Source organism: Ursus arctos, unplaced genomic scaffold (genome assembly GCF_023065955.2).
Source record: "Ursus arctos isolate Adak ecotype North America unplaced genomic scaffold, UrsArc2.0 scaffold_9, whole genome shotgun sequence".
Taxonomy (NCBI): Eukaryota; Metazoa; Chordata; class Mammalia; order Carnivora; family Ursidae; genus Ursus; species Ursus arctos.
The window spans coordinates 30194996-30222345 of record NW_026623111.1 but is presented as its reverse complement, the minus strand read 5'-3'; the positions used below and the strand labels follow the sequence as shown (position 1 = coordinate 30222345).

At 46.3% G+C, this 27350-nt stretch overlaps 1 protein-coding gene across 13 annotated transcripts in view; it reads right to left on the bottom strand.

Annotated features, from left to right (window-relative positions):
• The window catches only part of TBC1D1 (TBC1 domain family member 1), a 224117-nt gene that overhangs the window by 45132 nt on the left and 151635 nt on the right, over positions 1–27350 (bottom strand). For 10 of the 13 annotated variants that reach the window (XM_044387658.3, XM_026508719.4, XM_044387659.3 and 7 more), the window contains one exon: positions 796–981. In XM_044387658.3, coding sequence (XP_044243593.2) covers positions 796–981 — 186 coding nt within the window. Of the gene's footprint in view, positions 1–795; positions 982–22166; positions 22305–22587; positions 24064–27350 lie in introns of those variants that run through there. The other 3 variants (XM_057309882.1, XM_057309883.1, XM_057309884.1) reach the window with 3 other exon arrangements.

Here is a 27350-nt window from a genome sequence, read left to right as displayed (position 1 = left end):
TCTGACTTCCTGATCAAAATGCCCATTATTTCCTATCCAGCCAACGCTCCATACTTCAAGACCCATGTTCTTTCCATTATATCGCCCTCTTAGCTTCTTAGCTACTATGAAAGTAATATTTTGGGGTTCAAGCAACAGTATAGAAACAGGAAATGAACAAAGTTCCCGTCTTATTTTGATACTGATATAACCCCTGGCAAGAACTTGGCTAGTCTGAGCCTCAGTTTCCTCTTCAGGCTAATACCTGCCTTCTGGAGTTGTCGGTAGCGTTAAATGAATCTGTCTATATAAAACTTTGGTATCAGTTCAGGTAGAACTCAGCTAACGCTAAAGCTCAGTCCTCCTCAGATCACCAGGAGCCCACTAAAAATGCACAAAGAGTGAGGCTACGAACTGAACTGATTTGTGTAGGATGAGTTCATACCTACCAGCCAAGCACAGACTGTGGCTGAGGGCAAAGTAGGGAGAGAGACAGAAAGCAAAACAAAAATACTCTTCGGAGGGTTGAAGCTTACATTTGAAGGTTGTCTCTTGGAAGTTCTAGATGTTATGTTAAAAATGACCATATAGGAATAATTTAATAGAGTTGGTGAGATGATCATGAATGTTCCAGAAAGTAAAAAGCTTTGACTCGACTTTGAAAAAGTAAACATATTTCATGTATATAGATGTATGTACATATGCTAGAGTATCTTGTTTTTCTTTTTAAAGACGACATACTTATGTCCGATGTGACTCACTTCAGAGCCAAGATAAACTATCAGGCCTATTCATTCTAAAAAATGGCAAACCAACCTTGCAGCTTCTGATTTTCCTTCTCCATTCTGAGAAGCAGTATCTGTTGTAAAATAGCCTTTTGCCATAGCTCTCGAAGCTCGCGAGATGTCCTTTTCTTTTCCTCTGGGACGGGGCCAAAGGGTCCATCTTCACAAACTGGTTCTAAGGGAGATCGCGGTGGAAGCTCTCCCAGTTCTGAATAATCTGGGGACAGGAAAGGACATTTCAGAATAGTCATTCTTTTTCAATACAAATTAAAACATAGTGTCAAATCAGAAAATTTCTGTTCATTCAGATATTATGAAATGATATCACCAGACTGAAAATTCAAGTTTTAATATGCATTGAAATAAGTTAGGTCTGAGCTACAACCATCAAATTATACATCAAATAGGAAGCAAAAGTTGTAGGAGCTGAGGAAACGTTCAAAGATACCTACTTTTAAAGGTGTAATATTTCTATTTTCTTCTGAGTTGATGACTGTATTATTGGGAATAGCAAACAATCACAGAGTACTCACTCTGTACCAGATTGTTCTGACAGCTTTATGGACACTAGTTTATTTAACACTCAGCCACCCTAAGACGTAGCTACTGTAACCATTCCATTTTAAAAAAAAGCAAACTGAAGCACATTTGACACCTGTCAAATGTCACACAGCTAGGAAGCGTAGAACCAGGATGGGGGACCCAAGCAGGCCGGCTTCCATGTGCATTCTTAACCACCATGTTGTAAGGCTAGGTATTCTGGAAGAGGATTAACGTGTATTTAATAGCCAATAATAACAGTGACCATTAACGGGTCCTCTACCCAGTGCTGGGCACCATGCCAGGTGTTTTATATAGACAGACTCATTTAATCCTGATGACAACTTCAGAAGACAGGGATTGGCCTGAAGAGAAAACTAAGGCTCAGAGAAGCAAAGGAAGTTGCCCAGGGTCAGACAGTGAATAAGCAGGTGTGTTGGGATCCCAACCAATGTCTGTCTGACTTGGAAGTTCATGCTTTCTAATAGATATCCCTATAATTCAAATGTTTCCTATGTCATCAAGTTTCAAATTTCTATTTACTAGTTGAAATCTCTTTACATTTCATGAATTTGTACCTTTCTCAGCTGCAGACCCCATGTGGCTGGGACACAGTGCTGTTCTAACTCACAAATAAATACCTTATAGACATGCAGAAAGAACATCCCACCTACTTACTCTGAAACTAGCTATAAACAGCAAAAGTTCTTATGTGGAGTACTACTCAGCCGTCAGAAAGGATGAGCACCCACCATTTGCATCGACATGGGGATTGTGCTAAGTGAAATAAGTCAAGCGGAGAAAGACAATGTTATCATACGGTTTCACTCTTATGTGGAACATAAGGAATAGCATGGAGGACCACAGGGGAAGGGAAGGAAAACTGAATGGGAAGAAATCAGAGAGGGAGACAAACCATGAGAGACTCTGGACTCCGGGAAACAAACTGAGGTTTACAGAAGGGAGGGAGATGGGAGGATGGGGTAACCGGGTGATGGGTATTAAGGAGGAGGGTATGTGCTGTGATGAGCACTGGGTGTTATACACAACTAATGAATCGTTGAACACTACATCAAAAACTAATGATGTACTGTATGCTGGCTAACTGAACATAATAGTAAAAAAAAAAAAGTTGTTATACGAGTGGGCCCCATCTGAGGCAATGTATTCTTGGGAACTTCTCTCTAAACCGAACCTAAATAAAATCACAGTCCTAACATTCTGTGAAAAGCCCTTCACAGACAACCCAAATCTCACAACCACCCAGAACACAACATACAATCTCTTCCAGTGCACAGTTCCAACAAAATTCCACGTCGCAATTAATTTCCAGAACAGTTTCAGCACTGACTGCTGAAGGTGGGTTTGATTTCCTGCTATGAAATCTATGAAATCAAACACAAGCTACAAACACAAGCTACAAGTTTCATTTCCTAAAGTGACTTGTCCATCTTAACTCCTATTAAAGTTACTGGATTAAAAAAACTTGTGGTAAGTATTAAGAATGCTTTGTGATCTCTGTAAGCATTCAAATGCTTGTCATCACATTTCTATCTACAACTATTTCATTATGATCCTATTAAATGAGTGAATAAATTAAAATTCTTCATTTGGGGGTAGTTTATGCACATTATAGGAGGATGTTCATATGTAATGGTCAGTAAAAAAACAGGAATCACAAGTGTCTGTATTGTAGGATCTCAATCTTAAAATTATCATGAGAAGCAGGACCATTCAGTGACTAAAAGGTCAGGCTCCAGAGCCAGGCTGTCTGGGTTTTAATTAAGACTCTGCATTTTTTGATGTTGTGACCTTCAGCAAGTTGCTTAATCCCTTTATGCCTCAGTTTCCCAATCTGTCGAGCAGGAATAACAGCACCTCCCTCACAGAAGTGTTACAAGATTGGGGCACCTGGGTGGCTCAGTAGGTTAAGCATCGACTCCTAATTTCAGCTCAGGTCATGATCTCAGGGTCAAGAGATCTGTGCTCAGCGTGGAGTCCCCCTCCCCCTGCTTGCATGCATGCTCTCTCTCTCTCTCTAAATAAAATCTTTTTTTTTTTTTAAAGAAGTGTTACAGGGATTAATACATAGCCTATAAACTACCTGAAACAGGGTCGAACACACAGCAAGAATACAGTGAATACTAGCTTTTTATTGTTTGCTATTTACATAGTCCTCAACAGCACAGAAAAAAAATACTGGAAGGAAACACATCAAAATTAAGCCACTTACAACTGCAAGCTCTAAAACGGCAAGACAGGCCACCCTGTCAGTGAGGGTTTACCCAGCACCTGGCACAGTCCCTTCCACCCGGCAGGTGCTGGGCAGATACTGCTAAAGAAAAGGGACAGATGGGTGCTAGCTTTGCATGTGCCTGCTGCTGTTCTATTTCCTAAATTCGTGACAATAAACATAATTTTTAGAACCAAATAAAGAAAAGTACTACAAATCTGTTCCGATTTAAATCGGAGATTGCAAAATATTCTGCAAAACACCCAGAAGACAAATGAATCCCCCCAAACTTGTGTACTTAGCATTAGTTGGTACTGAACACGAAATAGGTGAAGCTGACCCTTTTTTCAGAAGGCATTTTAGTTAGTATTCTTATTCAATCTTATCCTGCAACCTGGAGTCTTCCATCTGAGCTCTTCCCTTTTTTCTTTTACCATCATGGCTGCTGAAACTCTGCTGGACACTGTGGTGGTGATTCAAGTTCGGCTTCATCTCATGCCGAAGGATTTGGAAGGGTCTTGTTTCCCAAAAGTGATGGTGGGGAGACGGCCTCTCCATGGGGCAGGTGCCATGGGGCAGCCTCAAACAGCGCCCAGTGTGCTTTCACGGGCACACAGGAGACAGCCAGGAACCCGCCCCGGTGACAGAGCCCGAGGTGCAGTCTGGACATTCTTCCTCACCCTTAAACCCTGCTCATCAGTCAAGGACTCCTGTTCCCTAGCCTCCTGCATCCAACCTCACCCCTCCTCTTCACCACCACCCTTCTCCTCTGGAGCGTCTTGAAAATTCCTACTATTACTTTCAAATCCTGCAATGTAGTGAACAGAGCAGGGGTGACCCAGGCCAGGCTGATGGAACACATCTGGGAGCCGAGGCTGCTTGGTCCCCAGATCCATTACTCTTTGCTGGTCGGGTTGCTGACAAAAATCAGAGCATAAGGAAGTGCCAGTGTTTGCTGTTAGGTCTGCAAGGAGTACAGACATTGTTTGGTGACGATGACATACGTTGCTTCCCTAATGTTCTTGACTTCTGCCTACTTTTTATTATTCCTCACAGCTCAGTTTGTTAAGCATTTACTATGAGTCCTCAACACCAATAAGCTTGTCTGATTCTCATGACCACCTCATGAAACAGATGACCCTGTCATCCTCATTTTACAGCCAAAATAACTAAGGTGCAGTGAGGTTTTGTAACCTGGTCAAGGTCAGAGCCACCACGTGAAGTACAAAATGCTTACCCAGTGCTGCTCTAACTTCTAGATGTGCAAGCATCATGCGGGGATCTTGCTACAACCCAGATTTTGATTCAGTAGGTCTTTGGGGGAGCCTGGGAGTCTGCATTTCTAGCAAGCTCCCTGGTGAGGCTGCCACTGCTTGTCCTCAGAACACATTCTGGGGCTCTACGCTGCAGCTCTACTCTTCATTACGTCATGCAGCACTCTGTACTTGGTGTTGCGTCAGCCCACTTCCCTTCCCTGCCACCATCGAGCCCAGTCACTGTTGGGTGCCTGAATCCAGGCGTTCACACATGGCCAAAGCTTGTCCGGACCTCAGCCAGGGTGCCAAGGCCAAGTGCAGAACACAAAGAAGGATTACGCATACTAGCATTAATTTCACCTCTGAATTCATGTAATAAAAGCTAATCCACTGTAAAGGTCACCAAATAAACCTAACAGTTGACAGCAGGGTTTTCTCAACTTCTCAGCACTACTGACATTTTGGGCTTTGTCGCAGGGGACCGTTCTGTGCATTTTAGAATGTTACTAGGCACGGGAGGACAGTAGCATCCACCCACCCCAGTAGTGACCATCCAAAATGCACTGACATTGCTAAGTGTCCCCCAGGGAGAACGGGGGGGAAAAATCACCCCAGCAAGCACCCCACGCAGAATAAAAAATCCATCTCTTATTCCTCTCCTAAACCCTGGGAAGGGGTAAAAATATATCCCCTTCGCCCAGATTCATTGTAGGTGGTAACAATTACCAACGTTCCAGTTTATAATAATGATTTTTAAATATATCATTCTTTGTTCATACTAAGGGTAGCCTTGTTAGAAAGTAGTTTAGTAACTTACAAAACACAGATAGTTAAGCATCGGTTTTTTCTAAATCTGGCCTGGCTAAGTGGATCCTTTACATTTCTTATCAATGCAAAAAGACCCAGGTTTGGGATGAGGGCATAGCTTTCTACCAGTCCTCTTTTCATGGGCACGTGCTTGGGGTATAGTCTTGTGAGACGTGTACTCAACTTGCACGGGGCTGAGTGCAGTGGCAGGGTCAGGGTGAGGATAATATGAAGATGCTGGTCAGCTGTCCACTGAGAACCTTCTTCTAATAATAAATGCATGCATTATTTTAACTTGGATCATTCCTAAGCCATTTACACCAGTATTTATCGAGTCCCTTATATGTACCTGGGATGTGACGTGCTCGGTGGTCTAAGAGAGGCTCCTTTGATGCTTCTAACATTCTTCAGAACAACCCTGGGATCTGGCTTCCTTCCCTGACCTATACTCTTGCAGGGAGGCTGCTGCACAGAGACTGATGGGGAAGAGTATGGAGGAGCTGGGCCAGGGGCCCCTCCACCCCAAGACCAGCTTGGTGGTCCCTCTTTGTAAAGCTCTGTAAACACGTACACCTTTGGGGTTCCAGTCCCTCGGTGCAAAATATGAGAAATGATATTCACCTCTGACTGCCCCAACTGTGGAGTCCACGGGCACTGACAGACAGACAGACTTCTTCGGTCTGCAGGGCCATGAAACCAAAGGGCCGCAATAACACGTTAGCCTGGGATTAGATTTTACTATTCGGACATGCCCTATAATGACAAGGATGTAACACGCTTAAACTACAGAGCCTTTCAGAAACACTAGGTTTCAATGGGTTCTGAGAACTTTAAAACGAGCCACATGTCAGGGGTCCTGAGAGACAACTGCCTCCATGGAAATCCTTGCTGTGACATTCCCGACAGGGTCATAAATACGATCTAGGTTGGTACGTCGATAATTTAGCTGCCGAACTGTTCTCCCAAAACTGCGCTGCTACATTCTTCTCTCCCCGTCTCTGCACACAGGTGTGCGGGGAAGAGCATGACTCTGCCTCATCAGTATGAACTCGGCCGCGCTGTGACAGGGCCGAGGGAAAGCACAGCACACGCACACAGCCTCCCAGCTGTGCCGCGCTGACTGGGAAGCATGGAACCCGGGGCCCCTGGCTGGTCCCAGCACAAGATGCTGCTCCTCAGGTTTGAACTGCAGTCCTCCTCCTTGTAGGGACACGACAGTAAGTCACACATGAAGTGCCTTGTAAGAAAGGGGAGCTCCAGGAGGAACAAGAAGAGATAGGCCCTTCTCCAACATTCCGGGTTTTTCTGTTATCCCACAGCAGAGCATTTTTATAACTCTCTCCATCTCAAAACGCCTGCTGTCCCGTGCCAAGAGAGAAAGAAATGTTTAAGATTCCAGTTATTCTGAAACCTCTGTTTTAGCCACATGAATAGATTTTGGAAATGAGAATTAAAACGGAACAATAAGCCTCTGGAGAAAAGTTAACAACAACAGGGATTAACGTCCGCAGCATCTGTTGTTATCAACAGCTGAAGACAATTTCTTAAAAAACCAGAGTGAAATAACTGTGTAGGCTCAAGAAAGGAACAGGCAGTCCTCAGTGAATGCTGTCCAACTGTTTACAGAGCGTGAACAACTTTACCTTTCCTGCGACAGAACATCGCTGTGGGAGAGCAGAGACTTGTGTCCCCGCAATGCCCCATGCCAGGGAAACAGCAGATACGCACTGAACAATCACCGAACAAAAGGGTTCATTTACCCAAGACTGCTCTACAGCCTACCATGTCTTCTTCGGAAAATACTACTACTACTACTACTACTACTACTACTACTACTACTACTACAAGAACCTCATCATTTTCTACAGTTGCATTATAGAATGGTCCAGCCACAGAGAAACAGGATTTGAAAAAAAAATATTTGGTAAAAAGAAATATCTTTTAAGTTTTTGCCACATGCCTGCCAGAAATCCAACTATGACTAGGACACAATCCCTCAAGTTTCAACAGGGTGACTGGGAGAAGTACATGGCTGCTAGGAAACACAAGGAAAGTGTTCTAGAAATTTAGCAAAGAAAATGAATCCCTCCTGTCTATCAGGTCAAAAGCATGAGCCCTGGGGTCACACGTCCGGGGTCAAATCCCAGCTCCACCACTAATCTACCCAAATGCAAACATGTGGTTTGACACCTTACACACGTTCCCTCATCTGCATAACAGGGTCTATCCTCTGTGGAGTAGTGTGTGTGGTTAAGTAGTAAATGTGTGGAAAACACAAGCCTGGCACATAGCGAGCAGTCAATAAAACGGCAACTATCTTTCTTCTTATCACCGTCATCAGGACCAGGTTTTTGGAAGTGGTGGTGGTTCTCGAAAGACAAGGGAAAGTCACACAGGTGGAAATGATGGGAGCCATTTCAGGTAAACAGGGCTACACAAACAAGGTATCCAGGTGACTATCAATTACTCATCCAATGACCCATTTCAGCTAATGAGCAGATCTATGTGTCTATGTGAAAACAAGACAAGAATGGTTGAGCCCAAGTTACGGAAAGCATTGAATGATTAATTTATGTATTAATGGGTAAGGAAATGGAATCACAAAAGATTTGAGGTTTTTACAGCTTTTAAGGAAAATGTATTCCATTTACGTGTTCTGCAGCACTGGAAAGAGACTACGGCTGTCAGGGAATGCACAGCTTAGTGCATCAGACAAATGAAGGGCTAGTATAAAACCATGTGAGAAAGTGCTGGGGTGGGCTAGCTATGAAGACAGAAGAGCGAGCCTAACTCTGCCTGAGATGGGGTGCAAGGGGAGGGGAGATAAGTGCTGAGGAGCTGGGCACACACATTTTATTAAGAAGCAGCAGCCAAGATATGCAGAAACAAGAAACAGAAGCAAGGGTCTCGCAGGTCTCTATCCCTACACCCTTCCAAATGAGCTATTTGGGGGCAGTCTCCAAGACTCTATGAAGAAGACTTGGAGTCACGGAAGCCAAAAGCCCCGAATCCACCTGCTCAGGGGTTGTGAGGACAGCTCCGAGGAGCAGCAGTGAAGGCAGCTTGGTGGTGGGAAGCCCAGGTGCAGACAGCCAGGCAGAGGGAGCAGGACTGAAGGCAAAGTGGACAGGGGGCACTCATGGGGCTCCAGTCAGCCCCCTGTGCCCCCAGCCGCCCCCTTGTGGGCTGAGCTCTGACAGCAGAGGCGTGCAGCTCCCAGAGCTTGGTCTCCTGGTGGTGGGGAGGTGGCGGCGATTAAAGCCTTACATAAAGCTTAAAAAGAACCAAGAAAATGCTGTAGATGAATTTTTATATTTAATGCAGAGATAAAATTATCCTTTGAAATAAATAGCATTTGTTTTTGCATCTGGAAGGGGAATGATACTGTATTTCCCAAGAGGGCTGAAGGTCAGGGCTCTTGTATCTTGGTTAAAGTCAATAAACACATGAAGAGGAACACATATTCAGACTGTTGGAATATAAAGCACTGAGCTCTGTCATAGTTGGCTCTCTCCTATACCACTTACGGAACACTGGATTTCAAACTATGGTCCTTGGGATTTTCTGGGACACCTCAGGGTGGAAAAGCACCAAGAGCAGCACAAAAGGCCCCTGGTCAGCACCAGCGGGGGGTGGGGGAGTGGGGTGTGTGTGTGTGTGTGTGTGTGTGCGCGCGCGCCAACTGCCCTAGACACCCCTTGCTCACTCTCCTTCCTTCTTCTGGACTGTGGGGGAAATGGTCAGCACTCACAGGAACTCAGGGACCCAGAGCTGAAAAGGGCACCAGAAGACGACTTAGCTCAACCTCCCTCTCTTCCCGGATGGGGAAACTGAGGCTCAGAGAGGTCCAAACTCACATTTTTTGGACCACTGACTATGTATGTGCCAGACCGTGTAGTTTACAAGTCCCCACTGATTTCATGCTCCCAACCACCCGATAAGCAAGGACTGTTTTTATCCCCCAACAGCACAGCCCAAGACACCAAACTAGTGCTCAGACTCCAGGCACTCAAGGTGACGGGAACGAATCAGTGCTGTCACTCACTACCCTGACTTCCATGCCTCAGTTCCCTCATCCGTTAATCCCAGACAATAACTGCCTCCACACCCCAGGGCTTTGCTGCAGAGACTAAATGAAAAATCCTTATGAATATGTAAAATCGTATGTGGTCAGGGATCTGTACTGAATTCCTACTATCATCAGTATCTACTTTATTCTAAACCTGGCAAAATCCTTCTGCTGCTTAGACTTCTCCACAATCAGACTAGGGCTGGGGAGAAAGAAGAAATCCAGTTTACCGAAGAACACGGAGGAAGAAAGATGCTTACTCTTCCCAGGGGCTCCCTACAAACAACAAGAGGCCCCTGGTCACTGCTTTAGCATGTCCAGGACCCGTGGTCACAATGGGCATGGGAGAGCAGGAGAGGGACGGCTACCCTCACAATAGCGGGGATGCCCTTTTGGCCTTTGTCTGCCTGATGCCTTCCTCCTTCAAAGCTCAGCGCCAAGGTCACGCCCTCTGTAAAGACTCCTCTCGCCATTCCCTGCCCTGTCAGATTCTGCAGCACCCCCTTTATGCTGTCCCACCACCCTGACAAACCTCCACCGAGCATCCCCCTGGGGCCGAAAACCACAGACAGTCAAGACAAGAGGAGCTCAGAGAAGCAAAAGATCAAGCAGCCTGGAGCAACTTGGGGGAAAAATGAAGCAGAAGGGAAAGAAGTAAAAGATGGACAGTCTAGACAGGGGACAAGGACGGACATGCAGAGGAAGACACAAGCAAGGCCCTTGTGTGGCACTCAGTTCCGGCCCAAGGAACTCTTGGAACTCTTGAAGGTCTTCTTCAGTTTTATTCCTAAATTGTGCAAAAACTGTTGTAAAACTTTATATAAACTTTATACATCTATATGTGAATATACAGACACCAATACTTACATATACATAGAACGTTATATATAAAGCTTTACAAGAAAAATACTACAAAGAACATGTCAATCACCCTGGTGACCCATCATTTAATTTACCTCAAGAACAATGAAATGAAACCCCCTCTGTCCCCAAGGAGAGAGCAGAGGAGGCCACCATGACCGGTGGGTGTGAGACGCAGCAGAAGAGGCCACAGAGGGCGGCCGAAGGGCAGGAGAGAAGAGCCTACTCTGAGCCTGGCAGGGGGGTGGGGGCAGGGTCGGTGCTGGAGAGTGGTCGGGGGCTGAGTCCCGAAGCATGACCAGGAAGGACGACTGCCAGAGAGGGAAGGTCACTCCATGTGAAGCACAGGAATGAAAACATGATGAATTTGGGAATTTCAAGGAGTTCCGCATCAGCCTGGGAAAGTGTGCATGCTGGCGTGGGGGAGTACACGCAGACGGTAAGAAATGAGTCAGCTTGGGGCGCCTGGGTGGCTCAGTCATTAAGCGTCTGCCTTCGGCTCAGGGCATGATCCCAAGGTCCTGGGATCGAGCCCCGCATCTGGCTCCCTGTTCTGCTGGGAGTCTGCTTCTTCCTCTCCCACTTCCCCTGCTTTTATTCCCTCTCTCTCTGTCAAATAAATAAATAAATTCTTAAAAAAAGAACGAAAGAAAGAAAGTCAGTCAGCTTGAACAGTGAAGGGCTTCCTGCGCTAGCAAGACCGCCATCCTGACACGAGCTCTAGAGAAGTGAAAAGTTCTGTTTCAGCGGAGTTACCCTGTTGCCCACACTCAGCCCTCTGATCTCGTCCGTATGGAGATTTTAAAGGTGTCAGACCGTCCTACGTTCATCATTACATCGGTAACTCTCCATGACAACAGCTGCTGGTCAAGCCCACCCTACCTGGACTTCAATGTGGGCATGGAGGACAAGGTTTCCCTGACTCCCCCCCCCACAACAGCACACAGGGTCACCACGCCCAGAACCCAGGCCGTGAGCTCTGCCTCCGGGAGCAGTTCCGGCCGACCAGCATCCATACCATCTGCTTGCTTGGTGGGACTGTCTGTCTTGGCGCCCCCTTAGTCCTACTGGCTCGCAGACTCTGGGTGGGACAGGACCTGGGTTTGAACATCCGAAATCCTATGCCCACTGAAGTTCAAGAATCCCTGGCCTTTGGCAGTCACCATTTTTTCAGCCACTTACTTTAGGTTGTAGATTTACCTTAATTGGTGGTTTCACATTATCCAACACTACGAAATGGAGTTAACTTTTAAATAAATTATTTCAAATTAATTAAGGACTCCATCCATTATAGATAACCTGACCAATCAAAATTTAAAATACAACATATCTTGATTGTCAAACACCAGCCAAATCTCATTTTAATCTTTGTCAAAGGCAACTGTTTGAAATAAAATTAATACTATTTTCTCAAGAAATGCATTCATCCCTTACTTTCTTATCCCCCACTGCTGACCCAGATCAACTACCCACACTATTACACTGATAATAAATTTCCTTCCAGAAAACTTCCAGATACGAACATAAATAGTCAGAAACATAGACCAATGAGTCACCCAACAGAAACAGAAAAATATACTACTAAAAGCTAAGATCACGATTTCTCAATTCGTGATATTTGGCCATCTGCAGAAAAGCAGCTCATCTGTTTACAGCACGGCTTCCAGCACCTCCCCCACGTGAGCCCCCTGCGAGGAGGAGAGCCCCTGCCCCATACCCTGCAAGGAACGTATGCTCAGTCTCAGGGGGGGCTTCCGGCATCTGTTCCTACTAGAAGCCTAGAGAGGAAAACATCTTCACCCTCAAATCCCCCCTGACCACAGCAAAGGGCACTGGGGGGTCCGAGTTAAACGTGGTACCAGTAAGGGGCTGCATCGTGGAAGGAGAGCTTTCAAACTATACCCCATGAAGCTGACGGCAAAGTCCACGCCAGGGCCAAGGGAGTGGTGGGGACACAGCTGCCTGAGCTCGGGTGGCTGTAAACATACCAGAGACCGAGGCGCTACAACAACAGTTATTTTTCACCGTTCTGGAGGCTGAAAGTTCAAGTTCAGAGTGCCGGCATGGTCAGGTTCCTGGGGAAGGCCCTTTTCCTGGCTTGCCTCCTTCTTGTTGTGCGCTCATGTGGCAGACAGAGAGAGTGCGCGCTCTGGTCTCCTTCTCCTCCTCTTACTTATAAGGCACTGATCCCATCGTGGAGGCTTGACCCACATGCATGGGCTCATCTAAACCGAGCTGCCTCCCAAGGCCCCACCTCTAAACACCAACACATTAAGTACTGGGGCTTCAACATGTGAATTTTCAGGGGACACACTCAATCCATAGCAGGAGCAAATACGGTTCGAAACTACCCCTTCTCTCCGTTTCGGCAGAGCAATTGGACTTCATGGGTTTTAGGGCCTCTAAAAACTTTCCTTTAAAAAGAGTTGTCAGTAGCTAAGAAAAAAGTTTGAGAGCACTGGTAACATGGTTTTATTATGACCAGAAGGAATACGATGGTGTTTTGAGTCTTGATGGACTGGCAAAATTCAGAACTTTTATTTTTTTTACAGGGGGAGAAGAGACCTGGAGCTGCTTGAGCGAAGGTCCATGGTATTCCAGCTCAGAGCCACCCTTCCTTCCGAATCCACGGTACTTGCTATCGACGTCAATGTGGCAACTGACTTGTGCTGCCATGGGACACCTTACACATTTTATCTTGGGACATCTTTTACAAACCAGGTCCTGGGATAGGGCTTAGAAGTGGACTGTCATCTGGTCTACCTTTTATCCCACTTCCTCATCAGCCTGCTTCCTTGTCAGTGCAGGACAACCTGACTAACCCCCCACTGCAGGAAGTGGATTTCGAATGGTCCTTCCAACCCCGCCTGTTCCAGGGCACCACCCCGGCACTAAAACCAGGGCTCACACGATAAGCCCAACTTCCAGTGAAAACCACTCGAACACCCGTAAGATGATGAAGAAAAAGAGAACAGGACAACTCTGTAACCTCAAGACATGAGACAAACAAAATCTGTCAATATAAAATCAGAGAAAATTCAGCTGACCCTTGAACAATGCAGGGGTTAGGGGCATGACCCCCAAGCAGCTGAAAATCCACATAGAACTGACTCCCTCAAAATTCAATGACCAACAGCCTACTGTTGACCAGAAGCCTTACCAATAACATCAACAGTCGATTTAACATGTTTTGTTATTATATACTGTATTCTTTCGACAAAGGTAGAGAAAACAAAGTGTTAAGAAAATCTTAAGGAAGAAAAAATACATTTATAGTGCTGTACTGTATTTGTTGAAAAAAAAAATCTGTGGATCTGTACAGTCCAAACCCATATTGGTTATCAAGGGTCAACAGTACATTCAAGGCGAAAAACCATTCAAGTTTTGTGAAAGAACCGAAAGTCAAGATACAGTTTCTGCCACACAGACATTTATAATACGAACAGGTAGAGGTAGTGTATTTAATAAATAATATTTATTCAGTTTGGTGTGGAAAAGGATCATATGATCCTGACAAAGTTGTAAACCCCAAATCATTAATGTCATTACTATGGGGCAATGACGATCCCCCCTTCCATCCCCCAGAGGGTAGCCTTCCAATTCAGAACCTTGAACTCCGTTCTAGCTGCACCCAGCCCTTCTCCTTGGAATTTTGTCTCCCCTACCACACCTGCACACTCCTTTACCAGCATAAAGCCACTTTCAACCCAATTCTTCCTACAGTACTTTGCATACAGCTGTGCGCTCAGAATATTTATATGTTAAAGAACACAGTAAGGCGTTCTCATTGTGTCAGGGGTAGGGACTGTATCTTGTACGCAGATTTCGGACTTCATTAAACACTGTATCGGTGGAACCTGGTGATGTGAGATAACGACTGAGTTATGCATAGAAAGAACCACGCGGAGAGGCAGAGGAAAAACTGCTGTAGCCACAGAGGGAGGAATGTCTGAAAGACGGGCCCGAGGGGCAGCCCAGGAGTAGGAAGGAGGGGGCGGAGGCAGTGCGTGTGGAAGGAGAGAGAGCTCCGAAGCCCAGGCCTCGGCCGTGGGGGCCAGTCTTCCACGACTGGTAAAATGGGAAACAGTGGCACAGATGGTGATTTTCAAGAAGAGGAGCCCCATTTTCTCTTCTGGCCCAGGCGAGGGGTCTTAGGTGCGCTGACTGGCCCCTCCCCCAAGAAAAAAGTGTTCACTCTGTGCAGGGCAACTGGAAACACTGAAAAATATATTTAAAAAAAAAAAGAAGAAGAAGAGGAAGAAGAAGAAAGTTACTATAATCCCACCTTCCAAAGATAAGTTCTTTTAATAATTTCCACATATTTTCCTCTGGTGTTTTTTTAGATCTTCACTGCACATAGAACCATACTTTCCATCTGGAGGGGTCTGAACAGAGTCCTGGGTTTTCATCCGCACTGCACTGCCTCCCCAGGTCCGTGACCCCCTGGCCGAAAGCAGCACACTGGGACATGCATGTCAGAAGAACCTGAGGCAGGCCAAGCGGGAGCACGATGCAGTGGGATCAGGACCCCGGCCCTTTGGAAGGGGGCAGTGGCCTGGGCACACTTAGGACTCACCTCCACAGAGGAGTACTGGGAACTAGTCAACTAGAAATAATCTAAAATAGGGGGCTGTGAGGGGACCTTCTCAGGTCCCAGAGAAGAGCTGGGGAGGCCTTCGGCGGGAATTTGTGGGAACGGGGAGCCCCGTCATTATGTCAAATCTATGACCCTTTCCCCCTCCAAAAAAATCCAAGGCAGGAGGGAGGAAGGAAAGGTCTTAGTGGCACATGGGGGACCCACCCGGGCAGCTACGAAACCTCAATGGGGTTCTGCTGGCACGACAGTCCTGTGGTGAGGACTTGGGCTTGAGGGCTGACAAGGACAGATGCTGGAAGCCCCAGCTACAAACTCCACTGCCCTCCCCTTCCCCCCTCCTCTCACATCTGTGGCTAAAAACTCGAACCCCACCCATCCCATTACACAATGCTTATCTGGACATGATCTAAGGTCAGACTCCATGAGAGGAAGCCCATGACTTAAAAGTTAGGAAATACTTTTGGGCTTCACTGGGGAGAGGGGATGGGGAAGTCCACACTGTGAAACAAGAAGGTGACAACAGCGACCCCGGTTCTTCCCCCGATTCGACACAGCGCTCACTGGGCTATATCTGGAAATGTGACCTTTCCACCTGGAAAACCCCAGCCTCACTGCCTTCCTTATAAGGGCCCATATCCTGAAGGAAGCAAACCCGGACAGCAGCACTCTTTTTAGGTAACCACGCCCGCTGGGCAGCTGGGAAGCTTGGGTTTTAGCTGTGTGAAATTTCGGGCTTTGTCCTCAATGAGAAAATGGAAAACAACAGCGTGATCATCAAGGTGGCTTCCACCCCTTTAAAGTCAGCACCCTGATGTTCATTCAAAACCCCAACAGACCTCACACAATCGGGCTTACTAGAGAAAGTGGACAAGTCAAATTCAAATGTTCTTTGAAAACTCTGTTTGTAAGTAAGCAAATTCTTTAAACATTACCAGAGCTTACTTTGCCCAAAAAAATCTCGAGAAAGAAGTAACATTTCCTTTTGAAAGTCTCTACTGACCATAACGGAACATGGCGCCTCCAGGAACACCGGGCTTCCGTTTGCAGTTGCTCAGAAGGGAGAGATATTACATGAGCGCGAGTGACCAAACAAATTCAAGAAACTGGCTGCTCTGATGGAACCAAGTCGTCTGGTAAAGACTTAACACAGCTCCACGCCAAAGGACAGACACTTTTCTAAACATCCTGGCACAACACAGAAAACCACATACTGAGCACACAGCCCTAAAGCAGCACCTTAAATTTCAAGGAAGGTCATCATGGCAGGGGTTGACCTGCCAGAGCCTGGGGACCATGTGCTTAGCCGGCCAAGCCTCAGCTTACTGCACTGGTCAACCTCTGGACATCTGGAAAGCTGCACGTCGTCTGACCTTCTGCTGGGATGATTTTAAGAGGCACAACATCTATGACATTTCTTTGCCATGATTCTGGTCTTTTGTCTCTCCCCATCGAGGGAGTTTGAAGAGTGACCAGTCCCGTGTGTCTGTCAGCACTCTTGACCCACACGTGGCTTTTCCACCTCTGAATCCAGAGCACACAGCGGCTTGGCGAGGCAGGGCCGTCACCACAGGTGTGCACCCGGCATGGCACAGAAGCAGGACCCACGGCTCCTCTGGCTCTGACTTCGAGCCCTGACATGCCCTGTGCCAACAGGCTGAAGGCATGGTACGAACCACCTGCACACTGTCCGGGAGGCTCGGAGAGGTTCCTTCTGGCAATGTGAGAATCCTCCAAATGCCGCAGAGTCTCTTGTGCCCCAAGAACATCCCTTTGCTTGTCCTAAAAGTCCAGTGATGATAAAAGGGACAGTGGTGGGGGGTGGAATTAAGGGATGGCTGCTATTTGTGGTGGAGACTGAGAAGGGAGATGGCTTTGGTGCCCTCCAAACCCTACAAGGAACAGACTGTCCACACTCTCACGTAGCGCCCATCTCTCGGGTGTGTCCTCACTGGCAATCCTAACATCACTAACTCCACGAGGTGGGTGCTGTTATCACACCCATGCGACAGTGGAGGACTCTGTGCCAAATGTCCTTGGTCAACAGCTCATACATGGAGGAGTCAGGACTTAAGCCCAGATCCAATCTGACTTAAAGATCCATAACTCCTTAACTCAACAATATCGAAAGAACAAAGAACTCAATTAAAGTACGCAAACAACTCGAAAAAAGACATTTCTCCAAAGATGATACACAAATGGCCAGCAAGAATATGAAAAGATGTTCAACACCAGTATTCATTAAAGGAATGCAAATCAAACAACGAGGTATCACCTTGTACCCATTAGGATGGCCATTTCAAAAGAACCCCAGGAGACAATTATCAGTGAGGATGTGGAGAAACCGGAACCTTTGTGCACTCTTGGTAGGAATGTAAAATGGTGCAGTTACTGTGGAAAACAGTATGGCGGCTCCCCTCCCCCCAGATTAAAAACAGAATCACCATGTGATCCAGCAATTCCACTTCTAGGTACATATGGAAAAGAACTGAAGGCAAGGTCGTGGGCCAAAATTTGCACACCCATGTTCACTGCATCATTATTCACAATAACCAAAAGGTAGAAACAACCTAAATATCCACTGACAGAGGAATAAACCAATGTACCACACACACACACACACACACACACACACAGAATATTATTCAGCTTTATGCTAGATGAACCCTGAGGGTCCTATATTAAGTGAAATAAGCCCGTCACAAAAAGATAAATACTATACCGATTCTACTTACGGGAAGTAGCTGAGGTAGTTGAACTCACAGAAAACAGAAAGGAGAATGGCGGTTTGGCGGGGTTGAGGGAAGAGGGAACGAGGAGCTAGTGTTTAATGGGTATAGAATTCCAGTTCTGCAAGATTGAAAAGTTCTGTAGAACCACTGCACAAAAATGTGGACTGACGTAGCCCTACTGAACTATACACTTAAAATGGTGAAGATGGTACATTTTGTGTGTTTCTTACCACAACTAAAAATTTCCAAACAGTTTTTTTGTAATTCATACTCTTGAGCAGGATGCTGCACACGGATTCTCCAGTGGATCAGGGCTCTCTGAAACTATGCAGGACCCTTTCCTCTCCAGTAGCCAGAAGCCATTTGCAAAAATACTCATCACAATGGGAGGTATCAACCAGCACCAAGTTTCACTTGGTTTCTCCTCAGGACAAAGAAAACAGAGGACCACGGCCTGGAAGGAGGCAACGGAAAAAGCTCAAAGGGCCCATTTTTAAAACTCAGGCAACTCAGAAAAGGCGGGTGTGCGAGGAAGGAGTCCTGATGTAAATGAAAATCTGAGAGTCCAGGATATCCTCCCAAAGGTCACTCCAATTCAAAACACGCAGTCAGAACATTCCCAAGCCCTGTCTCTCTGCCACACAAACACGTGTCTCTCCCTGGTCTGAGGTTTTCCAAGGCCGTGCACTTTTGCCTCCTTCAGGCCCAAGCTCTCATTCGTTATGCGGTACTGCCTCTCATGGAGGGAGACAGTTACTGCCAGCCCCATGTTACAAAGGAAGGGACTGAGGTCGGCTAGCAGGCCCAGAGTCCTAGAGGTGGGAGGCAGTGGGGGCACCCAGACCCACCCACCTGCACAGCCCCTATTCAGGCTGCCCTGCAGTCAGCCAATGCTGGGGACGCTGAGCCTGAACACTATTCCTAAATACGATGCAGATGAAGACCCCTGTGGGTCCTGTGGTCTTTGAGCCTTGGTCTTCTCATCTGTAAAATGAGGCATTAGATTAAGAATCGCTTTTCTATCTAACATGAAAAGCTCCAAATCATCTAAGTTGTCAATAATATCAAAAAGACTTTATTGAGCTCCACAGACTCAGGGTATCATAACAGGAGTATGAAAGAGAAGTCCTGAACAAACAAAAGAGCCTCTTACCCAGCCATCCAAGAGTCCGCTGTCTTGGACAAGAACCAATACAGACACACCTGCCTATGGAGACAGAACTATACCATTCCGAAAAGAATGAAGGAGCAATAGGGTGATTATGAAACCGCTTCTGACCCACAACAGGCAAAACAGTTATCAATCACAACCAAAGGAGCTCTGTGACACCCTGAGGGCGGGATGGCCAGGGACTGTGGCAGTGAACTGGAGTTTACATTAACACAGCAACCAGAAAAGGCAAAAGGCCAAAGCCCTCCCCTAAGAAGCATCTAGAGGGCGATGATCTGGGTCATTATACCACTAAAAATCGACACCACGTGTTGGGAAAACTGGACAGCCACATGCATAAAGGATGAAACTAGACTGCTATCTTATATCATGCACAAAAATTAACTCGAATGGATTAAAGACTTGAATATAAGACCTGAAACTGTTAAGATTCCAAATGAAAACGTAGGCAATAAGCTCCTTGATATCGATCTTACTGTTTTGGTGGCTCTGACTCCAAAGGCAAGGCAAACAAAAGCAAAAACAAACAAATGGGATTGCATCAAACTAAAAAGCTTCTGCGCAAAAGGAAACCATTATCAAAACGAAAAGGCAACCTACTGAATGGAAGAAGATATTGCAAATCACATATCCAACAAGGGGTTAATTTTCCAAACATACAAAGAACTCATATAACTTAAAAACAACAAAAAACAAACCAATTTTTTAAATGGGCAGAGGATCTAAAGAGACGATTTTCCAAAGATGACATTATATGGCATCGGGATACAAAGATGGTAGACATCCCTAACCCCCAGGGAAATGCAAATCAAAGCCACAATGAGCTATCCCCTCACGGCAGGTAGAAGGGTTACCAAGAAGACAAGAAACAACAAGGATTGGCAAGGACATGGAGAAAAGGGACCTGTGCACTGTCGGTGGGAATGCACACTGGTGCAGCCCCTCTGGAAAACAGTATGGAGGTTCCTCAGAAAGTCAGGAAGAGAACTACCCTATGACCCAGCTGTTCCACTTCTGGGTACTCACGTGAAGAATACAAAAACAAGAATTTGAAAAGATATGTGCTCCTTCTGTTCACGTAGCAGTATCTACAAGAGCCAAGAAAAGGAAGCCACCTACGTGTCCACTGACAGATGAGTGGATAGAGAAGATGTGTATACGTACACGGCGGAATACCACCCACTCGGCCGTAAAAAAAAAAAAAAAAGAAAGAAAGAAAGAAAGAAAGAAAGAAATCTTGCCATTTCTGACAACATGGATGAATCTTGAGGGTACTATGCTAAGTGAAATAAGTCAGAAGAAGAAAGACAAAAACAGTATGACTTTACTCTTGTGGGATCTAAAACAAAAAAACAACCAAAACCAAACTTACACATTCGTGGTGATCAGAAGGAAAGGAGGAGGGGATGGGCAAATGGGTAAAGGGGGTCAAATATATGGAAATGGACGATAACCTGACTTTTGGAAGTGATCACTTGGTAAAGAATACAGACGTCAAATTATAGTATCGCACACCTGAAACTTATATAATATTATAGACCCATTTCACCTCAATTTACAACATAATAAAATGAAATAAAAATAGACACCATGATATGTTTGCTTTTCTCATATCACTGATGTGACTTCTTCAGAAACAATAAAACAGTATATTATCAGGAACCTTAAAATGACTTCAACCACAGAGTTTAAACTTTAACAAGCTATGTTAATTTAGAAAGAGGACAGACATACTGATTCGGACTAGCCTAGCAATTACAATTCCCAAAAACAAAGTTTGTAGTTGTACCATCAGAGCAATCTGAGCAGAGGGAACGTGATATCTTTGGAGCTACCAGATACAGAGAAAAAGGTTCTATGGCTTTCCAGTTTCTTAATGTAACTTTAAAAAATAAATAAATAAATGTCCAAACTATGCTCTGAAACTACAAACATATCATACTGCAATTTTATTTCTACTGAAACCAGAGAAATTTGGAATGTCCATGATCATTAGGCAGCCAAGCATTCTGGGACACCTGCGGTCTTTCCTGGGACGGCGAGCAGGTAGGGAGTGGCCCTCGTGGGGCAAAGGCATCTCAGGCAGGAAAGAGGACAGTGGTCAGCAGGCAACCAGAAAAACCCTTCAAACGAAGGGTTGTATCTCTAACTTTTAGGCTAGATTTCTGCAAATTAAGGCTGGCACTTTCTTAGCTCAAATTACTGGTTATGCTAGCTTGAAGAATTCCAAACAGAAGGGGCGGGAGGAGATCGCCAAATGAGCATCGGTCATTCAAGTCCACAAGAGGGAGAACTTACTTTATGATCAGGTCCATTTCCAACAAATCTGAATGCTTGGCACTTATCGTGATTTGTGACAGGAATGTGCTTCCATTATAACTCTCTATGAGACTAAATATATTTTGAACATCTTTCTTAATTAAAAATTAATTTTTCCTACTCTCAAATGTCACTACATTATAAAATTGAAAAAGAAAAAAGGCGAAAACATCACCTATTATCACAACTTCCTAAACTTCTGTAGAATATCAGTATGTTTTCTTTGTATTTTTTCTTCATGTATAGGTCATTTGTTACACAGTATAATCTGCGTAGTTACAATAAAATACCCATATTTGGTTAATATTCCAAAACCATCTATCGTGTATCTAGCAGAAATGAAGCACCATCTATGATCCAAACCCCGTCCCAGGTCCAGAAGTGTAACAAGACCGTGTCTTTGTCCTCACGGAGCTTTAACTCGGTTTCAGAAATGCGTCCACAGTGCCTGGGTGGCACAGCCATTAAGTGTCTGCCTTCAGCTCAGGGCGTGATCCCGGCGTTCTGGGATCGAGCCCCACATCAGGCTCCGCCGCTGGGAGCCTGCTTCTTCCTCTCCCACTCCCCCTGCTTGTGTTCCCTCTCTCGCTGACTGTCTCTCTCTCTGTGTCAAATAAATAAATAAAATCTTAAAAAAAAAGAAAAAAAGAAACACACCCATAGCGCTCGCAGTGGCCTGTCGAGGAGGCGTAAGTGGAAGCAGGCCCCAGGCAGGCTCACCCACATCATGGGTCTAAGCCCCGTGATGGCCCGCCGGTCCTTCTTCCTCCAGGGACACCCTGACCACCTCTGGCTGCTCAGCCATATGACAACTACCTACCTTGCTCAAGAATCTCAAATTCTGGGGCGCCTGGGTGGCACAGCGGTTAAGCATCTGCCTTCGGCTCAGGGCGTGATCCCGGCGTTGTGGGATCGAGCCCCACATCAGGCTCCTCCGCTATGAGCCTGCTTCTTCCTCTCCCACTCCCCCTGCTTGTGTTCCCTCTCTCGCTGGCTGTCTCTATCTCTGTGGAATAAATAAATAAAATCTTTAAAAAAAAAAAAAAAAAAGAATCTCAAATTCTTACTACTGGGTAAAGACATTAATCAAACTTCCTTCCCAGCAGCGGCATTTTTGATGGGAGGTCACCAGCTTCTTTCCAAGCACTTCTGATAATAAGAAATGTACATGCTTGCCACACACCATTTCACCTACTTCCAGATAACCCGTGACCGTGATAAAGCCAGTGAGCTCCAGTTACCGTTGCTATCATGGCTCTGCCTTGGTCGGTAAACACCATCATGAACAAGAACCCACCGATCTGCGGTAGCGGGAGGCTGTGCCTTCGCCTCCCAGTGCAGGCCCTGCCCTGCTCCTCCCCACCGTCCGGACAGTAACTGGAGGGCCCCCGCCATGCTGGCACCACGCTCCTCCTGTCCCTCCTTGGAGGAGCTGCCGAGCGCTGGGCCAATCAGCTCCCAAACGTCTGGAGGGAAACACAGACTGGCAGTTAGGTAATCGGATGCCTCTGGAGTTAAGAGGTCACGCAGACTTGGCGGCTGGTGTGACTTACAGAGTGACTTGTCAGCTGGGAAAGCTGGTGTGTAGAATAAAGAGGAAACCAGAAGAGAAATTACGTGGCCCCAAAGAGAGGGAGCCAGAGAGACTTCCGTGGTTCCAGACAACTTCTAGTTTCCAGCTCTTGCCCTTATCTTGATTTTTAGAAGCCTCCTTCTGATTAAGCTTGCTTGAGTCATTTTCTGTTTCTTGCAACAGAACAATCCCTGACTGACGAAGTCTCATCTGTTTCCTGAGCGTTCCCTGAGCACCGCCTATATGCAGTGGGCATCTGAGGACAGTGGAGAGCTGAAAACAACTTCCTCTCTCAAGAAGCCAGAAACTGGTGGATAGGCAAGAATAGAACATAATCAGGGAAAGCAGGTTGGTGATAATCAGGTCTGGTTTAATGGAAAGAGAAGTGAATGCAGCCACGACAACCAAGAGTCCAGTCCCTTCTACCACTGATGGCCCGTATGACCTCAAGTAGGTCCCTTTCCCTCTCAGAGCCTCAGTTTCTTAAACTGCACAATGAGAAATTTGAAATTTGCAAGTCCTCATGGACTTTTGAGTCCTTGAAAGCAGTGGACCCAATACCTTTTACATATCCAGTGACAATATTTTTAGAAGTCATGTTGGTGGTAGAGTATCTGGAACCTCTGCCCGAAGTTCACCACCTCCGTTAGGAGACGGCACAACACGAGCACACCCTGAAGGCTGCACTTACAGTTCTGAGTGACGGGGTCAGGGTAAGGTGAGACCTTAAAGAGCTCATCACTGAGAGCAGACTGTGCAAGAGAACTGGATGAGGGAAATGCCCTAGAGCTCGCCGTTGGGCACACAAGGTTTTGAGCACTTGACGTGGGGCTAGGGTGAGGAACTAAATTTTGTACTGCATTTAAGAGTCATTAGTTTACACTTAAGTTTAATTAGCCTTATGTGGCTAGTGGCAACTACGGGACAGCACAGACCTAGAGGTCGAGGTAGGTAACCCAAAGAGAAAGTACAGGGCTCTCCAGCAGGGACAAGCATCAGGGAAGGAGAGGCTGATTATGTCCTAGAGAAGAGAGGAAGAGACGGTGACACTGAGGGGTCTGGAAGGATCAGGAGAGTCTGTCAGGGCTGAAGTGTGGTGTGCTGGGTGCAGAGAGGACAAGAGAGCAAGAGGAGCTTTCTGGGCAAAGGAGACCATCCGTGCAAAAGCGTGGGTGAGCAGCAAAGCGCTGTGCGTGGACAGTGCTGCAGCTCCCTGCCCCCCCACCCCATTTCCATTCTCCCCTCCGTCCTTACAACCACGGATACTGAACAAGGTGGCAACAGGCTCAGCCAAAGATCACGGTCTCCCAGCCTCCTTTGTGGCTACAAGTGGCCCGTGAAACGGTTCCAGATAACGAGACCAAGTGGAGCTCTACTAGGGGTTTTGCAGCAGGATGGCTCTCTTGTTATAGAGGGGTCAGGGTCACCCTTTCCTCCTTATTGCTTCCCTCTTTGTCTTGAAAGTGCGAGGGAAGCAAAGGTGGGGCAGCCATCTCGTGACCAGGAGGCATTCAGGAGGGTGACACAGGAAAACAGAAAAGCCACCAGATCACCCATCACATCAATGGAGCCACTGAACCAGCCTTGCTTTCACATCCCGCAAACTGTTGTTTTGTGAGAAAAATCAGTCCCTCCTCGGTTCTGCCAGAGCAGCAAGATTTCTAGTACGTTCCGTCAATCTCTAGAGGACATTACATCTGGCACCTAGAGGTGAGGGGCTAAAAAACGCGGAACGGGCAAGGCAGAGAAAATCGAAGAGTAGGAAGTGAGGAGGAATGGCAATCCAGTGACTGCTGTGTGCCAGTAAAACACCTGGTCTTACTGTCTGCAGCCTGCTCTGTTCGGGGGCTTACACCAGGTGTGACACACTGCAGTGTCAGGAGCCGTGAGAGAAACTTCCAGAATGTGGGTGCACAGACTTCTCTGGAGGGGGGAATGACGAACACGTTCTGCAAAGAGCAATAGGAAGAAAGAGCGCTTTATAAGGCAGCTCTTCCGGCCTCTGACCTGTAAGTTCCACCATTTGAAGCCCCGCTGGGCTAAAAAAGCCACCGGCTTCTACAACGCACCCAGCCCAAGGCCAGTGCCAGGAAGAAAAATCTCCCCTTCGTAACTGTCAGGGGAAGGTGATGCTACCAAAAAACAATTCTCAAAACCAAACCCACTGAGGTAAGACTATAACCTCTCATCACCAGAACGGTCCTTAATCAAAAGTTCTCAAGCGAACACACCTGGACAGGAAGTGAACCACAATACCTCAGCTTTCTGTGAAAAACATATTATTTATTCTCTCAAGTGTAAAATGCATAGTTTGGTACCACAAATTATTTTCAGAATTATATAAGGCCATAGTTACAGCACTTCCTTATCAATAAATGACGTTTAAAATCTTGTTAGTGTCCGTTCTGTAAATATTTTCATTCAGATGAAAGTGATAAAACAAATTTACTTGAAAAAAATCCATTTAGAAAGTAGTTTAATGCATCCCTTGGCTTTAACTCAGTGTTTTACAAAGTCGAGAGTTCACCATGTGTGCCAACAGCTGTAAGTCTGGGGCCGCTAGCTCACGTCCATGGGAAGGTGTGGCTTCACTACCTCCCGGAGACACACGTTCCTTCGTTTAAATAAGTGATATTAATAGAAACCACTCAACTAGGAAAATTCTAACTCTTTTTTTAAAAATTAGGACATAATAATGCTAAACTGGGTGCTATATTAGCAAAGGTTAGCACTGAATTCTGGAATCCTTCCAACACAAGAATTGTTCTTTCACCTATCGCAAACACAAATTTAAGCAAATATTCCTAAAACTGAAGAGTTTATCACTGGGTTTAAGAGACCGGATTTAGTCGCACCTGGCTGGCTCGGTCTGTGGAACATGTGACTCTTAATCTTGGGGTCATGAGTTCAAGACCCACACTGGGCCTAGAGCTTACTTACAAAAATAAAGTAAAATATAAAAAAGAGGGGCGCCTGGGTGGCACAGCAGTTAAGTGCCTGCCTTCGGCTCAGGGTGTGATCCCGGCGTTATGGGATCGAGCCCCACATCAGGCTCCTCCGCTATGAGCCTGCTTCTTCCTCTCCCGCTCCCCCTGCTTGTGTTCCCTCTCTCGCTGGCTGTCTCTATCTCTGTCAAATAAATAAATAAAATCTTAAAATATATATATATATATATAAAAAAGAAAAAGACTGGCTTTAGAACAAACGTGGTTTGAATTGTGGCTGTGCAATCTAAGTGCTGTGGGAGCTGTGGCCACATTATCCAGCATTTCCAGCCTCACCTCTCAGATCGGGCAGTCCCACCTACGGCAGGAAGTCACTGCAAGAATTGCCATCCAGCTGCGTAAGAGTGCAAACACCAAATGCTTACTACACGACAAGGCTAATTACAACGGCTAGCATTAATATTTGATTACTTCTATTGCAAAGAAAATAGGACCTGTTGGCGGCTTCCTAATCTGCCACAGAATGCATTTCTAATTTTCAGTTTGTTCATTTTACTAACGACCACTGAGGGTTTTTTTGGTTGGAGTTTAAGTTAGAATACGATGTGCCTTTGCCTATCGGCCCCTGCAGCGTGAGAAACCCAGAGGGCCTCAAAGCGCAGTCCCCAAACCTGCAGCATCAGCATCACCTGGGAAGCTGTAAGAAATGCAAGTTCTCAGGCTCCCCCAAAAATTCCATCTCCAGAACCAGAAACTGTAGAACTAAGGAACAGCAACATGTGTCTCCACGAATCCTCCAAGGGGTCTTAAGTATACCTGGTCGGACAACAGCTAAAGGAAATGCAATCTTGGGCCAATACCACTCACCGGTGGCCCTCTGATGGCTTCCCTGGGATTGGGAGAGCTATGCGGGCCCTGATAGGGGCTCCCCGCGCCCCTCGCCTTCCCAAGTGCTCCTGGGGGCAACACCAGAGTCCCCCCGCCTGAAGCAGAAGGCAGGCACACAAGGCCAGCCAGCAGGGAAGCCTGGTACTGGGGACCAAACCTCGCCCACCCCCACTGGCCCTACAATCCTAACAGTCAGAATGTCATCTGTGTTTCTGATCCCAGAGGAGAATGTGTTCACGCCAGCTCATCTATAAAACCCTTTCTTAGCATACGTCCACACAAAAACATGTCCATGAATGTTCACAGCAGCACTCCTCCTAACAGCCAAAAGGTGGGGAGAACCCAAACGTCTGTCAACTGGCAGGCGGATAAATGAACGTGGCCTGTCCTTACGATGGCCTATGAATGGCCCACAAGAAGGAATGAAGCACTAACACACACAGCATGGTGAACCCTGATAATGTGCTCAGCGGAAAAGCCACAAAGGACCACAGAGTGTGTGATTCCATTTCCACGACAGAACAGAGTGTCCAGAGAGACACAAACAGATGAACGGCTGTCTCGGGTTTGAAGGAGGGGTGGGAGGCACGAGGTTTTT